General features: G+C 41.5%; 1 protein-coding gene across 1 annotated transcript in view; it reads left to right on the top strand.

The window, feature by feature from the left end:
* Ptprr (protein tyrosine phosphatase receptor type R) overlaps nt 1-15,114 on the top strand; it is a 322,756-nt gene that overhangs the window by 294,987 nt on the left and 12,655 nt on the right. The window contains exons 11-13 of the mRNA XM_008830048.1: nt 697-807; nt 1,325-1,482; nt 5,148-5,261. Coding sequence (XP_008828270.1) covers nt 697-807; nt 1,325-1,482; nt 5,148-5,261 — 383 coding nt within the window. The remainder of the gene's footprint in view (nt 1-696; nt 808-1,324; nt 1,483-5,147; nt 5,262-15,114) is intronic.

Genomic DNA, 15,114 nt, shown 5'->3' with positions numbered 1-15,114 from the left:
AGGAAACTGAGGTCAGAGAAGTCCAGTACCTTGCTCATAGTTTCTCAGCCATTAAGTGGTGAAATTAAACTTTGGAGTGCCAAGTCCAAACTCTGCCAAGTTCTATCCCCTTGTTTGCAATATAATTATCACTCCTATGAAGTCCTTCCCAAAGGATCCATTATAAAAATATGTCAAGCATAATTTTATTGTATGCTTATGTCAGTGGGTCCCATAATGAAATGAGACCTTGGAAACAATACTTTGCACGTATTAATGGCCTCTACGTCTGCTCTGCGTCCCAGGGAGACTTCATTCTATGGGCATGTAACACAGTACAGATATTCTTGTCAGGCACATTGGTTTGATGAAGCAGGAAATGGTGCCTTGCTTCAGTCACCATGAGAGAGAGAGAACGCATTCCTTTTATTTTTAAAATTCTTAAATTCTCTGTAGAAGTCTGGGAAATTTGACCTTATTTTTATTATTGGTATGGGGATAGTAGTAACAGTGACAAACACATGTAAAACACAACTTTATTGAGATCTATTTTCCACATCATATAATTCACCTGTTCTTAGTATAATTCTTAACAGAATTATAAAAACCAACATTCTATTTTTTAGTTAAATGAACTAAAATATTTTGAAATGTCTGAAAAATACTGCAAGGCTGATAAAAACTGTTCTGTTTGCTGTGTTCTTTCTCCTCCCCCAGAAATGTGTGCTGTACTGGCCAGAAAAAAGAGGGATTTATGGCAAGGTTGAGGTTCTGGTTATCAGTGTGAATGAATGTGATAACTATACCATTCGAAACCTCGTTTTAAAGGTAAGATTATGGAGCTATTTGCTATCTTCAACACAGATGAGGCTGGGGATTATATTTCTACTTTGAAATGGCTTGTCCTAATAAGTACTAACAGATTCAACTCATACAAGCTAAATAATGTTGAGATCAAAGACAAGCTTTAATCATTCCCTCATGTATTTCTTTGTTGTTAGCTATTAATATGTGGAATAATTAAATTAATGTAGGTAGACATTAAGGAAGTTCATTTTGCAGGATTCTGGGGGGTCTTCCAATTTTCATTAATTCAATATCTCTGATTTAACCTTTGCAAAACCTTTAACTAAAGACTTGTGCAGGAGACTTTGTCAGGCCAGGATATTTACACTAAAGCTTTCTCAAGGTAAAAAAGTATTTTTCAAAAGCCGGCTAGATTTTTTTCTACCTAGAGGTAAGTTGTCAGCAAGAAAGGAGCCAAAAAAGGCATTCAGCATTGTGTTGGGGATGATTTTTAATTCCACAAGTAAATAAGGAATTTGACGGCCGTTGCTATTTTCAGCAAGGAAGTCACACCCAACATGTGAAGCATTACTGGTACACTTCATGGCCTGACCACAAGACTCCAGACAGTGCCCAGCCCCTTCTGCAGCTCATGCTGGATGTAGAAGAAGACAGACTTGCCTCTGAGGGCCGAGGGCCCGTGGTTGTCCACTGCAGGTAAGACATGACTGATTTTCTGCCTAAGCAACTGTCCATTCTTTAATCATAGAGCAGGCAGAGGTAGGGCTTGGCTTCCTGGATATGACTTTGCTGGTAAATTAAAAATCTATCAAAACTGGTTAGTGTCCTAAGATTTGAACCTTAATTAAAACAATACTTATAGAAATGAATTCCTGCTCTCAAGACATTTTTAGCAACATCAAATAAAATACAAATACTAAATAAATGTTGAGTAATCAGAAGACCTTATTCAGTCATTTGACTTGAAACTCTGCTGATTCATTTTTGTCTCATTAGTCACATATATGCTAAGAATTGTGAGTTTTTTTTATTTTTTTTAGTTCTTGATAAATCTTTGTTGTTTTAAAGTGGTGCCCCAACACTATGGATTGTGTCTTGATAGCATTTACTATTATGTCAGATTTGGTGGAACACAACACTTTTCAGAGTTATCTCATGGAAAACAGGTGGAAATAAACTTACAAAGTGAGAAATGAGTGAGTGGCCATTCTTTAAAGGGGAAAAAAGTACTGTGACCAAACATGGGGCACAGAGACCAGGCAAACGAGAGCATCAGGTGTTCCTCTTGTCTATCTTAAAGGTCACTTCCTGTAACTGGCACTTTCCCCTGGTTTTCCTTTGAGTGTAATTAAAGCAAGCTTTTTAAAGTCATTTATATGACCAGCCATGTATTCTCTATATTCTCTCAAAATAATTTATGCTGCTTTGTTTAACCTTATGTTTCCTAGGAAAACTTAATAAAATACATTATTTTAGGTTGATTGCTCTCTTTCCGTTTTGAAACTTTGTGGATTAATAGTTATTACGTGTCTATTTATCCAAAAGTGTCAAAATTCAGTTTCTAGCATTAGACCTTATCCTAAACCCTTGGCGGGAAAGAGGGAAAAAAACTTGTTGGCCATAATTTAGGGTTAGAACTGTCCCACCCAAAACCATTAAACACTTAGGATATCAAAGCTGAAATAGGCACTTCCCCTATAAAACAGGTCCCTTTTGATTGCTGGTTCTAGGAATGAGACCTCCTTTGTTTAGTCACTCACATCCAATGGTGACAGTTATCTTTGGCTATTCTTTCAACTCCAGTCTTGGTATCTAATCAGTTACCAGATTGGTTTTTCCCTTCAAAGCTTCTCCCATAGCCATACTTCCTGTCCAACCACCCTAGTTCAGGCCCTTATGACCTCATCCGTGTAGTTTAGAAGTACTTGACTAATTGCACACACATACCCTTCTCCCCAGGCCACTCTGGTCTATCCCCTTCGCTTCTCTGGGATAATATTTCTGAAATTGCATCGCACACAGTCCTTGCTCAGAACTGCTCAGTGGCTTCACATCACCTGGAGTCTTGACTGTATGGGCACGCTACAAGAATCAGTGAATTCCTTGACATTATTTAAACAAATGTACATGTATAGACATATGTGAGCTTCTTTCTGGAGAGTGAAGGTTCCTAGTTCCCATAACATTTTTAAGTATTTTTAAAAGTATGGATGGGGCTGGAGAGATGGCTCAGTGATTAAGAGCACTGGCTGTTCTTGCAGAGGACCCAGGTTGGATTCCCGGCACCCACAGCTAACAACCATCCATAACTCCAGTTCCAGGGGATCTGACCCCATCTTCTGACCTCCATGGGCACTGCATGACATGAGTGCACCTATATGCATGCAGGCAATACACTCATGCACATGAAATAAAAATAATAATTTTAAAAAATTTTAAAGTATGGAGGATGTAGTTTGAGCCTCATAGCCTTCCATGTACAATTCTAGCTTCCCTTCCCAGTCTACTTCCCACTTGTACACTGAAATAACTTCTTTTCCAATGGTTAATCTGTTTTGTGTCACAAATGATATATTCTGTTTTTCATCCATTTTCCTTTATACCACTGTCATATCTAGAGCATACGTTCTCATTCATGAGGGACAAAGTACCTGTCATTCATCGAATATAGTTCAAATCCTGTTTCTCCAAAGACACAAAGTCTTAATAGACATTTCAGCTAAAAGCAGCCCATTCCTTCTGAACTCCTAGTCACATTCAACAGGGAAAAAATCCTAAGTATGAGAAATAAATATGATTGATGGAAATAAGAACAAGAGCACATACAGGAGAAGAAAGAGTTTAAACATTAGTGACATTAAGGCTTTGCAAAGTCTTTTGACTACCAGGTAGGTTAGATGCTGTGCTGTAATTTATTGGAGCCATCTGCAGTATCTGAGTTAGGGGTGATGTACTGAAGTCCTTGTTTCAGAGTGATGAGCTTAGCAGCTGTACCAAGAAGAGACCTGAAAGCTGGGAACAGTCATGTTATCACAGTTGGTCTTTAAATAAGGAGAGAGTAAGGGTACAAACACTCTACTGAAGGGGAAGCATGGATCCCAAAGGCTCGATCAAGGTCAAAACATAGAAGAAATGGTGACCTGTGGGAGGTGGGAGGTGAGAGAGGGGAAAACACAGACGACAGCTCCAAGACTTCTAGCCTGGATAAGGTGTAACTGATGAGTAATGCCACTGGTCGGGGGAGATAATTCCACTTTAAACATATGGACAGTGTGCACCATAACAACAGCAAGAGTTTCATCAAGGGCAAACTTAGGAAGTCAGATACAGAGTTGGGAGAAATTTGGTGGAGATGGTGGTAGAAATGAGGGGAGGACAGGTTGTTGGGTTGATTCTGTTGACTTATGGTCTATAGCAGATAAACACGTAAGTTCTCCAAGACACACAGCATTTTTATTCAATTATCACCTCTCTGTGAGAGACTTAGACACAGAACTGAATCTTTGGTTATTGCTAGACTTGTAACCCTCCTTGCAGTCATGCCTTCTTTCAGGTCTCCCTCTGCCCAGGAGGAACCGCCAACCTTTTTGCCCTTCAGCCCTGGTCTGCTTTGACATCTGCTTTGACTTGTGCTTTTTCCACTATTTAACTCCAGTCTCCAGATCCACATTCATGATGTGTCTTAATCGTTCTTCACTTTTTTACTGTCCATTTTTTACTTAAATTCAAGCCTTAATTATTCTTTCTAAAAATGATTGCAATTCTGTCCACTTCACCTCCCTCCATCCCTCTTATAACTAAATGAAAGAATATTTTTAATTTATTTTTATTTTATGTGTACAAGTTCATTGTCTGCCCATAAGTGAATGTACCCAAGTCATGCAGTGCCTGCAGAGGCCAGAAGAGGGCGTCAGATCCCCTGGAACTGGAGTCACAGACAGTTGTTAGCCACCATGTAGGTGCTGGGAACTGAACCCAGGTCCTCTGCAAGAGCAGCCAGTGCTCTTAACCACTGAGCCATCTCTCCAGCCCCAAAAGAATATATTTTAATCACGGCACAGGCCTAGGTTTGTAATACTCAGGACATTACAGTTTTTTCATTGTTGTTATTAGTCTTCATTGTTGTTTCAAAACTAAAAGTATCCTTTCAGGCCAGGTGTGGTGGTGCACACCTTTAGTCCCAGCCCTCGGGAGGCAGAGGCAGGTGGATCTCTGTGAGTTCAAGGCCGGCCTGGTCTACATAGTGAGTTTAGGTCAGCTGAAAGACCTGTCTCAAAAAGAACAAAAAAAAAGTATCCTTTCAGAGGAATGCATCTTAATGTCATTTTCCTCATTTCTAAATTCCTTTCTTTTCCTTTCAGTGCAGGGATTGGTAGAACAGGGTGCTTTATTGCTACAGCCATTGGCTGTCAACAGTTGAAAGAAGAAGGAGTTGTTGATGTTCTAAGTATCGTCTGCCAGCTTCGTATGGACAGGTAAGCACACAAGCTGTCCATCACAGCCTGGTCTGACCAGCTTCACTTCATAAACATGACAGTTCTGAGGTCCTAGATCTCTACACCGAAGAATGTACATTACAGGCAGGGAAAAAGGCTTAGTGGGTAAAGTATTTGCCCGTGTAAGCCTGAAGACCAGAGTTCAGATCCCCAGCACCCACATAAAAAGCCAGGTGAGCATGGCAACCTTCCTGTAAGCCCAAAGATCAGGATGTCAGAATCCCTAGAACAAGTTAACTAACTAGACTGGTGTAACAGGTTCAGTGGGAGACCCTGCCTCAGTATACAAGGTGAAGTGATTGAGGACAACACCTAACATTAACCTTGTTCCTACACACACACACACACACACACACACACAAATGGACACACATATCACATACATAAACAAAAAAAGAGAGAAAACGCATTACATTAAAAAGACATTTAGGTCAAGCTTGGTAGTTCATAGCTGTAATACCAACACTTGGGATACTGAGGTGAGAGGATTGATGTGTTTGAGACAGCTTGGGCTACACATTGCGTTCCTGGCCAGCCTAGACTACAGAGATCCCATCTTTAAAAAAAGAAAAGAGAGGGGCTGGAGAGATGGCTCAGTAGATAAGAACACTGGCTGTTCTTGCAGAAGACCCAGGTTCGAATCCCAGCACCCACATGGCAGCTAACAACTGTCTCAACTCCGTTCCAAGGGATCCGACAGCCTCTTCTGTCCTCCATGGGCATTGCATGACACAGGTGTACTTACCTACATGCAGGCAATACGCACACACACATAAAATAATAAAATGTTTTTTAAAAAAGAAAAGAGACAAACAGAAAAAAGAAGGGAAGAAAGGAGGGAAGGAGGGAAAAGGGAAGGGAGGAGGGGGGAGGGGAGGGGGAAGGAAAGAAGGAAGGAAGGAAGAGAAAGAAAGGAAGGAAGGAAGGAAGGAAGGAAGGAAGGAAGGAAGGAAGGGAAAAAAAGAAAGTGAAGATCCAGGCTTGGTGACACATATAATCAGAAGTTGGAGGCCAGTCTGGGATACATAGCAAGACCTTGTCACAAAACAACAACAAAAAGACATTGAAGAAAGTATTGTCTATAACACCAACCATCAAAAGCACAAATTCCAAAACTTATGCTTAATTCTTCTTCATCTCTAATGTGTTTATAGTGTCTTAATTACATATTTTTATGTATAATCAGTACTTTCTTTTAACATAATTGAATCACTCTGTTTAGTATCTTTTTGAATATTTTATTCATTACTTTTAATTTGGTGTGTATGAGTGTTTTGTCCGCATGCATGTAAGTGTACCTGTGTCGTGCAATGCTCATGGAGGTCAGACAAGGGCGTTGGATCCCTTGGAACTGGAGTTAAAGACAGTTGTTAGCTGGCATGTGGGTGCTGGAATTCAAACCAGGTTCCTCTATAAGAGCAGCCAATGCTCTTAACTGCTGAGCCATCTCTCCAGCCCCTCAGTTTAGTATCTTGAGCCTTTAAAATAGGCATATTTGCTGCAGCCAAGAATCATTTTAGAAGGAAAAAATATATTTTTTAAATTGTGGTAAAATGCACATAAATAAAACTTACCATGTTAAGCATTTTTAAGTGGCTATTACAGTAGTAAGGACCCTCCCATTGTTGTACAACCCATACTCAGAATTGCTTTCAGCTTGCAAAGCTCTGGGCTCATTAAGCAATCCTTCCACCAGCCCAGCACTTGGCAGCCATCATTCTACTTTCTGTCTCTATGAGTTAACTATCATAGGTCCTCCTCCTCCTCCTCCTCTTCCTCCTCCTCCTCCTCTTCCTCCTCCTCATTTTCCTCCTCCTCCTCCTCCTCCTCCTCCTCCTCATTTTTCTTCTCTTCAGTTTTTGAGCCAGGGTTTCATGTAACACAGGCTAGCCTTACATTGTAGCATGCACTACATAGCATGCACTACCACACTTGACTCTAGATAATAATCATACTATGCTTGTCTTTCTGGGTCTGGTTTATTTTACTTTTATTTCACTTAGCATGGTATTCTCAAGGTTTATCCATGTTCTGACATGTGTCAAAATGCCCTTCCTTTTCGAGACTGAATAATACTCCATTGTATGTCTATACCGCATTGTGTTTGTCCATTCATCTTTTAATGTGCTTGTGCATTGTTTCTACCCTTTGGCTATTATGAACAGTGCTGCCTGAAGCATGGTGCACACATATTTGAGACTCTGTTTTAAATTTGGGGGGGATTATTATATCACATGATAAACCTATTTTTAATTCCCAAGTAACCCCTATACTGTTTTCTACAAAGGTTTTGAGTTTCTCCATATCCTACCACTTTATTTTTTCCAGTTTTTTTAAATTAATATGGTAGCCATGCAAATTGGTCTAAGTGGGAAATTTCTTTTCATACAGAGATGGTTTGATTACCCTTGTGACAGTCGCTGCTATGTTTTGAAAACATACCAGACAAGAAACTTCATTCCTCCACCGCTGAGTAGATGAGTGGAGAGGCAGGTCAGTGACAGGGAAAGAGCAGATGGCCCTTTGACAGTGTCACTGAGCAGCAGGCCCCTGCCTGACAATGCAATGCGCTCTAGGAAGAAGAGTTGTTCTCTTTCATTCAAACACAAATACTTCCTAACCATCTAGGATTGTTCTAGATGTCCAACATGCAGGTATAGCCTTAAATAAGATGATGAGGCTTCTTTTTCTCCTAGAGTTGACATGTTGACAGAGAGGAAGAAAGAAGAAGCAAAGACATAAGCAAGATTATTTCAGTCAGAAGCAAATGCTATAAAGAAAATGAAAAAGGCTTGGGAGCTAAGTTCCTTGGACTCAGTCAGCCCTGAGACCTAGAGTTTCCTAAAAGCAAAATTATATAGTTAGAGTTATCCTTTAAAGTTCCCTGGCCATATATGACTGGTGCACACCTCCAATCCTAGAACTTGGGAAGCTGAGGCAGGAAGATTGCTGAGTACATGCTAGCCTGGGCTACATTAGTGAGTGCTAGGTCCGTCATGGCTGTATACCAAGACCCTAATCACAAAAAAGAGATAAACCTTGAGAACTTGTTTGGAGGTTCTAGCAGGGGAGTGCAGCTACTCGTATACCCTTGACTGAGACGGGTCCTCCTCTATCGGGGAAGGTCGTCCTCTTCAATCGAGCATGCAGCTTTGGGAGAGATGCACGTGGAATGTTGAGGGAGGAAGGGGACACCACCTAGCCAGACAGATCAGCCGAATCAACCCTGGAGATCAATGGGCTGACAGATGTCACAGCCATATCGCCCTCAGGATAGCAAAGAGCAGTCAAAAGAAACCCACATCAAAATTATGCTGAGAAAAGAGCCCTGGGTGTTAAGTGGCCCGTCTGAAGTGGGCTTGCCCTGGAGTGAGCCACGCCATGAGATAAATGGGTATACCCTAACACACTCAGCTGCCTTGCCCACAGCATCAGCTGGGGTAATGACCCCTACCCTACTTACTCTGCTGGGCTTTCATAAGGCTCAGGATTTCCCTGTAGTCCCAGCTGGCATGGAACTTGCTGTGGAGACTAGGCTGCCTCTTCCTTCCGAGTGCTGGCATTAAAGGCATGCCACACCATGCTTGGCTCCGTTTCCCTATCTTTAAACTGAGGCGATTGTATTGAATGACACTAAGTTCGGTGATCTGCCAATCTAAACCTGGGCCTGGGGTAGCCTGTACATAGAGTCGAGTTGTCCAGTACATAGCTGCCACTACTCTCTCTAGATAACAACACAGCTGCTGGCTGCCATCCTCAGGCATCTCACCATCTGCATGGGGATTTCATGATAAAACAAGAGAAAGGATCCATGGCCATCGGGTGCCTTGTAAACACGTGGGATTCCAGCCTGGGCCTGTGCACTCCAGCAGCTGGACTTCCTTGTTAACACCTCTGACCGTGTTTTTAGTCGTTGTAGTAGAGAGACTGTTTCTCCCTTCTCCCCATCCGGTGCCACCCTCAAGTTGTTTTCTAGCATCTTATATCTCATGCATTAATTTTCATTTCCTTTATTTAAAGAAAATAAGATATTTTGCTAGAGTGCAGTATAAAATTATTGAAGACTTTGCACCTTAGGACTGTTTATACTTTCAAAACAGTCTTTGGTATGCTGATAAGAATATGCGCTCCAATAGCATCCCATGTTTTGTCATTTTTATTTTCTAGGACATTGCAAAGTTTCATGCTGATGCTGGTACATACTCAGGGAAGGTCTGACTATTCCTTTTTCATGGAAGGAAGAGCTTAGACAGGGGAAGGGAAGCCCTGTAAGGGACATAGCAGAGCTGGGGCTTAAGTCTTTTCTCCATCTTATTTAACCTTCTGTAAGATGCATTCCCCAGGATACATTCCTATACTTGACTGTGCAATCACCCATGGGTCCTGTTAGGTAAGCAAAGAGAGGAAACTGAGGCAGAGATGTAAAAAACAGTCCTAAGCAATGCCCTGTAGCGATTTCAGATATAAAACCCTGCCTTCTCAGAGCTGGCACCTTTCACTGCATCAGTGGACTTTGATTTCACCCCGGCTCCTGAAAACTGCAAGCCATGTCTTCCAATGTAAAAGTCTGCCATGTCTTAGGGGCTCATTGAGGAAAATGACAGTGAAACAGAGGTAAAGACAGGAGAAGAAAGAAACAGACAATGGCAGGCATGCAGTTTTCTGCCTCCTTAAATGAAAGTAGAAAGCAACATATGGTGGTAGGATTCTCTGTAGATTTGACTTTAAAACCATGCCCCAGTCCTAACCCCTGACAGCCTTCAATGTGGTGAGTACAGCAGTTTTTAGGCAGATGCCTCTTTCAATTTAGAACTTAGGTAGTTTCTGTGTTATGGCATGCTTTGAATGTAAAAATTGTGTTTAAAATGAAGACTTCATGATGGTTCAATCAAATTTCCTAAATTAATCTGCCCTGAATTTGAGGTCTACACTCTGACTAAATTCTAGAAGTACAGTGATGGGGAGAGAGGAATGACTCAGCAGTTAAGAGCACTGGCTGGCTGCTCTTGCAGAAATCCCAGGTTTTGGTTCTCAGCACCTACATGGTGACTAACAACCATCCATAGCTGCAGTTCCAGGGAATCCGACGCCCTCTTCTGACTTCCTCAGGCATTGCATGGCACAGGTGCACTTACATACATTCAGGCAACACCTTCATACACATAAAATAAAAATAATAAGGCCAGGCATGGTGGTACATGCCTTTAATCCCAGCATTCAGGAGGCAGAGGCAGGCAGATCTCTGTGAGATCAAGGCCAGCCTAGTCTACATAGCGAGTTCCAGCTAGCTGGGGCTACAGGGAGACCCTGTCTCAAAAATAATAATAACAATAAATAAAATGTTTTTTAAAAGAGGGATAAACCAACAGCAAAAAAAAGGCTTATTTAACAGATATTTGTGAGTACCTACTATGTGCTATGGTGTGGAATTTCAATAAAGAACATAAAAGGATTATGCTGGAAATTCAATGAGGTTATGTATATAATATATAGCACTTACAATAGTGTAGCACATAGGTGGCTCCAATAAGTAGTGACTGTGCTCTTAGCATCCTCATTAAATCCTCATCTTAGCATTTCTGCTCCTTTTTTTTCTCTTAATTTAGTAGACTGTTGATGGTGGTAGTTAAGATGCTGGACTCTGATGCATCTCACTCTGCATCTCTTGCTCCTCGGTGCATCCAGTTGTGTGATCTTGAGTGACTTAATTAACTTCTCCATTTAATTTTCTCATCTTGAAAATGGAATTAAAAACAGTATATACCTCCTGCTGTGGTAGTAACGACTAAAGAAATAATCAACATAGGTGCCTGGCACATAATAAGCATCTGATCAATTTAACCACAGTGACTATCAAGATAGGTAGCAAGTGACCAAAGTAATAAAAATATCTCACATACTTGCAAGTGGGTTTAAGTGGGACTGAGCCCATAATGAAGTTAAACCCTTGGCCTACACTGTTCTGACCCTTTCTGCTTCCTCCTCTTCACACTCCAAATGCCACTAAAAACTATTTCCTCTGTGTACATAATAAAAGCAATTCCAATCCCTCCTCCTTCAATTATAATTGCATCTTAGACTTGAGACATCCTCTTGCCTCTATCCAGTACATTCCACACACACTGAGAGAGGATCTAAGGATGGTGAAATAGCTCAGTGAATTAAGGTGCTTTCCACCAATTCTGAGAACCTAAGTTTGTTGCCTGGAACCTACATGGTAGAGGGAGAAAACAGATTCCTGCAAGTTGTCCTCTGAGTACATAGTGCCCCCCCATACATACACACACACACACACACACACACACACAAATAAATAATAATAAATAAATAAATAAATAAATAGTATTTTTTAATTTTTTCTGATTTGGAGACAATTTTCAGCTCTTAAGGTCCTAACTCAGAAGATAAAGGAAGCATCCAGTAAGCCCAGAACTTCTGCCATGTTGACTTTAATGTCTACTATTTTACACTTTTCTAAACAAATCTTCTGTAGGGAACCCCAAGTCCCTGAGGCTCTCCCATCCACAGTCCCAAGTCCTGCTTTCCTACTGTATAGTGCCAGAATTCTGGGAACACCAGATAAAGTGCAGGGAATCAAACTAACTGTGAGGCATCCAAAAACACCTGCCCTGCTGGTACTTGAAATGGCTGATAACCGATTTGGCCTTCTCACTGCTTGGGTTCCAGTCACTGTCGTGCTCTCCCTCTACCTCCTACCCACCTCTCCACCACACTTTTGTAGCCTGACCTCCACCTCGGTCTCCACTTCCCAATCATACTCTTCTGCCCAGTCTGCTGAATTGTTCTCTAGTTTTGAAAGGAATCACAATACATTTTTTAAAACCCTATCAAAATGCCTCCTCTATCTACTTCTTCCTTCCTAAAGCAAATGGCCAGAAATTTTGGCCTTGGCCTTCTGTTTGTACCAAGATCTTCCCACGGCACTCAACTTTTTACTCTGGATAGAATCTTCAAAACATATTCAAATTCCTTGCTGATTGGAAGCCCATAGACTCCTTGTCCCTGGATTTGAATCACTGCCAATACGTGTGTCAAAACTACTTAACTGATTTATTTACCAAGACCCCTTGTACGTAAGTTCTTTCTGGGCAGCTGCTCCTGTTGTTTATGAAACGGATCCTCTTAATGTTTTCCTTGAAAGATCTTCCCTTCACCTTCCTTCCTTCGCAGGATGAACACAGGTTTTCCTTTTGTGTTTCTTCCTTCTGTTGTTCCGCCTCCTAGTAATTATGAAAAGTAAAACTGAAATCCTTCCTCCTTCCTTCACCTCGCCTTGTTTCTCCCGCCTCCCCATCTCTCGCCTCTTGCTCTAATGTTTCAGCTTTTTCCTGACATCACTCACCTTCAAATTTTCAATTGCTAGCTGGTTGTGGCCAGTGACCATGGCTTTGACTGTGCTAAGAGGAAAACTAAGCCAGGCCTGTTGGCACATGCCTCTAATCTCAACAGTTAAGAACCCGAGGCAGGAGGATTTGAGACTAACCTGAGTTGTGCAGTGAGACCTTCCCACACACACACACAAAAAAGGGGGGGGGGAGAAAAAAGTGAGAAAGAGAAAAGGAGGGAGGGAGGGAAAAAAACATAGTCTTAGAAAAATCTAAATGTTGCCTCTCTTCCCTTACTATGCGCCCTTCTTTAGGACATCTTCAAACCTTGGCCCTCCATTACCGTCTCCCTGGTCACCCCAGTCTTCTGTTCAGGGTCTCTTCAGACATTCCAGAATGTGTTATTCCACAGACAGATTTATCTCATCAGGAGATCTCCACCAGGATCTTCAAAGCATATGACTAATCTAATTCCAAAAATAAACCTAAAAATGAGAAGGGGGAAAAGGCACATTCTTTGGTCTCTTTTTTTTTCATGAATAAACAAAGAATTTAAGAAATTAGGCCAAGCATGGTGGCACCTGCTTGTAATACCATCACTTGGGAGGTAGAGACAGGAGAATATGGAGTTCCAAGTCATCCTTACCTACATACTGAGTTTGAGTATGGGCCACACTTCTGGAACAGGCCCTAGAGATGTCTACTCAAAGTGAATTCATTCATTCTTTCATTCATCCATTTAGCAAGCATCTCTTGGCACCTACTGCTAAACAGGTACCTGGGGAAAGATGAATTTCCTAGCACACTTCCTCACCTTATGTCCCTCAATAAATAATCATTCACACACTATGCTTTAAGGGCACTATGCCACTAAGTGCCATACCTCTTAGTATTCAGGAAAAGCCAAGAAGAAATAATAATTTAAAACAAGTTTGAGAAAAAATTATACATTATGGGTCTTAGAACCCTGCCTGCTTGCAGATTCACAGTAAGCATTAGACACTTGAAGGTCTAAAAAGTTCCCCAGCACAGAAACCCATTTCAAATTTTTCAAGCATTCTTTCACATTGATTTGACCACACAAAACTTCTCTCACAGTCCATCTAAGTGGGAAGGAAAGAGGTATAGTAACAAACAAACTATTCTAAGAAATTGGGTGGTAAAAAGAAGATGAGACAGAATACTGGTTTGAACCTGAATAGAGACCATGACCTGGGCAAAGGGAAGGGTGTAGCTGGCTAATGAAATCCTGATCATGAAAAGATGCGAAAGGAAAAGCCGATATATCAGAGGGATGGGATTTTATATACTCTGCATGTGCGTGTGTGCGCACATGCGTGCATATGTGCATGTGCGTGTGTGTGTGTGTGTGTGTGTGTGTGTGCGCGCGCACGCGTTACTGAAGATTGAACCCAGGGCCTCATGCTTATTTGGCAAGTGTTCCACCATTGAGCTACATATCCAGCCCTTTTTTCAGTTTCTTATTTTGGTGATAAAGTTCAGTCACTTGCCCAATCAGACCTTGAGTAGCTGGAATTACAAGCCTGCACTACAAGGTTCAGCTTAAATTTTCTACTCTTTTTAACAATGGTGTCTGCCCACTGGTGATGCAAGCCTGCAAACAGTACATTTTCTTATAATCTACCCCTTATGCTGAGCATAATGGCTCACACCTGGAATCTCAGCACTTGGGAGGCCCAAGCAAGGAGATCACACTGAGTTTGAGGCCATCCTGTGCTACATAGTGAGTTTGAGGGCAGCATGGGCTACAGAGTGTGACCCTGTCTCCGAATAAACAAACAAATGACCCATCTACTCTTCACTCATAGCTACTTCCCCAGAGAAGCTGGGGCATCCCTAAGAGCTGAGAAAAAGACATAGAAGTGATTTGATATGTGAAGTGGGGCTTGTTCCACCACCGACATGAGTCGGGAGTCTGACCACTGGTCAGGATCAAAATCCTGATTCAAAAAGAAAAAAAAAGTTTACAATACATGCTGGTTGTTATGCAACCAGACAAAAGTGGGTCATTTGTACTTAACTCACAAATCTGCATTTTAGCAACTCAGGTGGTTTGATAGAGAACTGAGTGTGTTGGGCTGAATGGATGTTTCCGGTACGAAACTGTGACATGGCCTTTCGGTGGACTCCTCATTCCCTTGGCAAGGCACTGTAATTACTGGCTTTCAGGCAACTTCTATTAATAGATGCCACAGTTCCCGTAGCAGATTCATGAGTCTGTGATTCTACTTTTAATAATACTTTTGAGCATATTTTGAGCTAAAATAGAATCTTTTTTTCTAAGTAGTTCAAATGCAGTGCAAGACACCCACGAGTGTTTTATTTAGAAGAGTATTAATGGATCATCCCTATGATTTTAGTTTTTAATTCAAAGATGAGGAGAGAGGGTTCTGTGGCAATTGGGACTGACCAGAGGGAGAATAAGTAGGCAGCCGTGGAGTGAAAGTGTTTAGGCCTCTCTACCA

Source organism: Nannospalax galili, unplaced genomic scaffold (genome assembly GCF_000622305.1).
Source record: "Nannospalax galili isolate Female #2095 unplaced genomic scaffold, S.galili_v1.0 scaffold74, whole genome shotgun sequence".
Classification (NCBI taxonomy): Eukaryota; Metazoa; Chordata; class Mammalia; order Rodentia; family Spalacidae; genus Nannospalax; species Nannospalax galili.
This window is presented reverse-complemented; position numbering and strand designations above follow the sequence as displayed.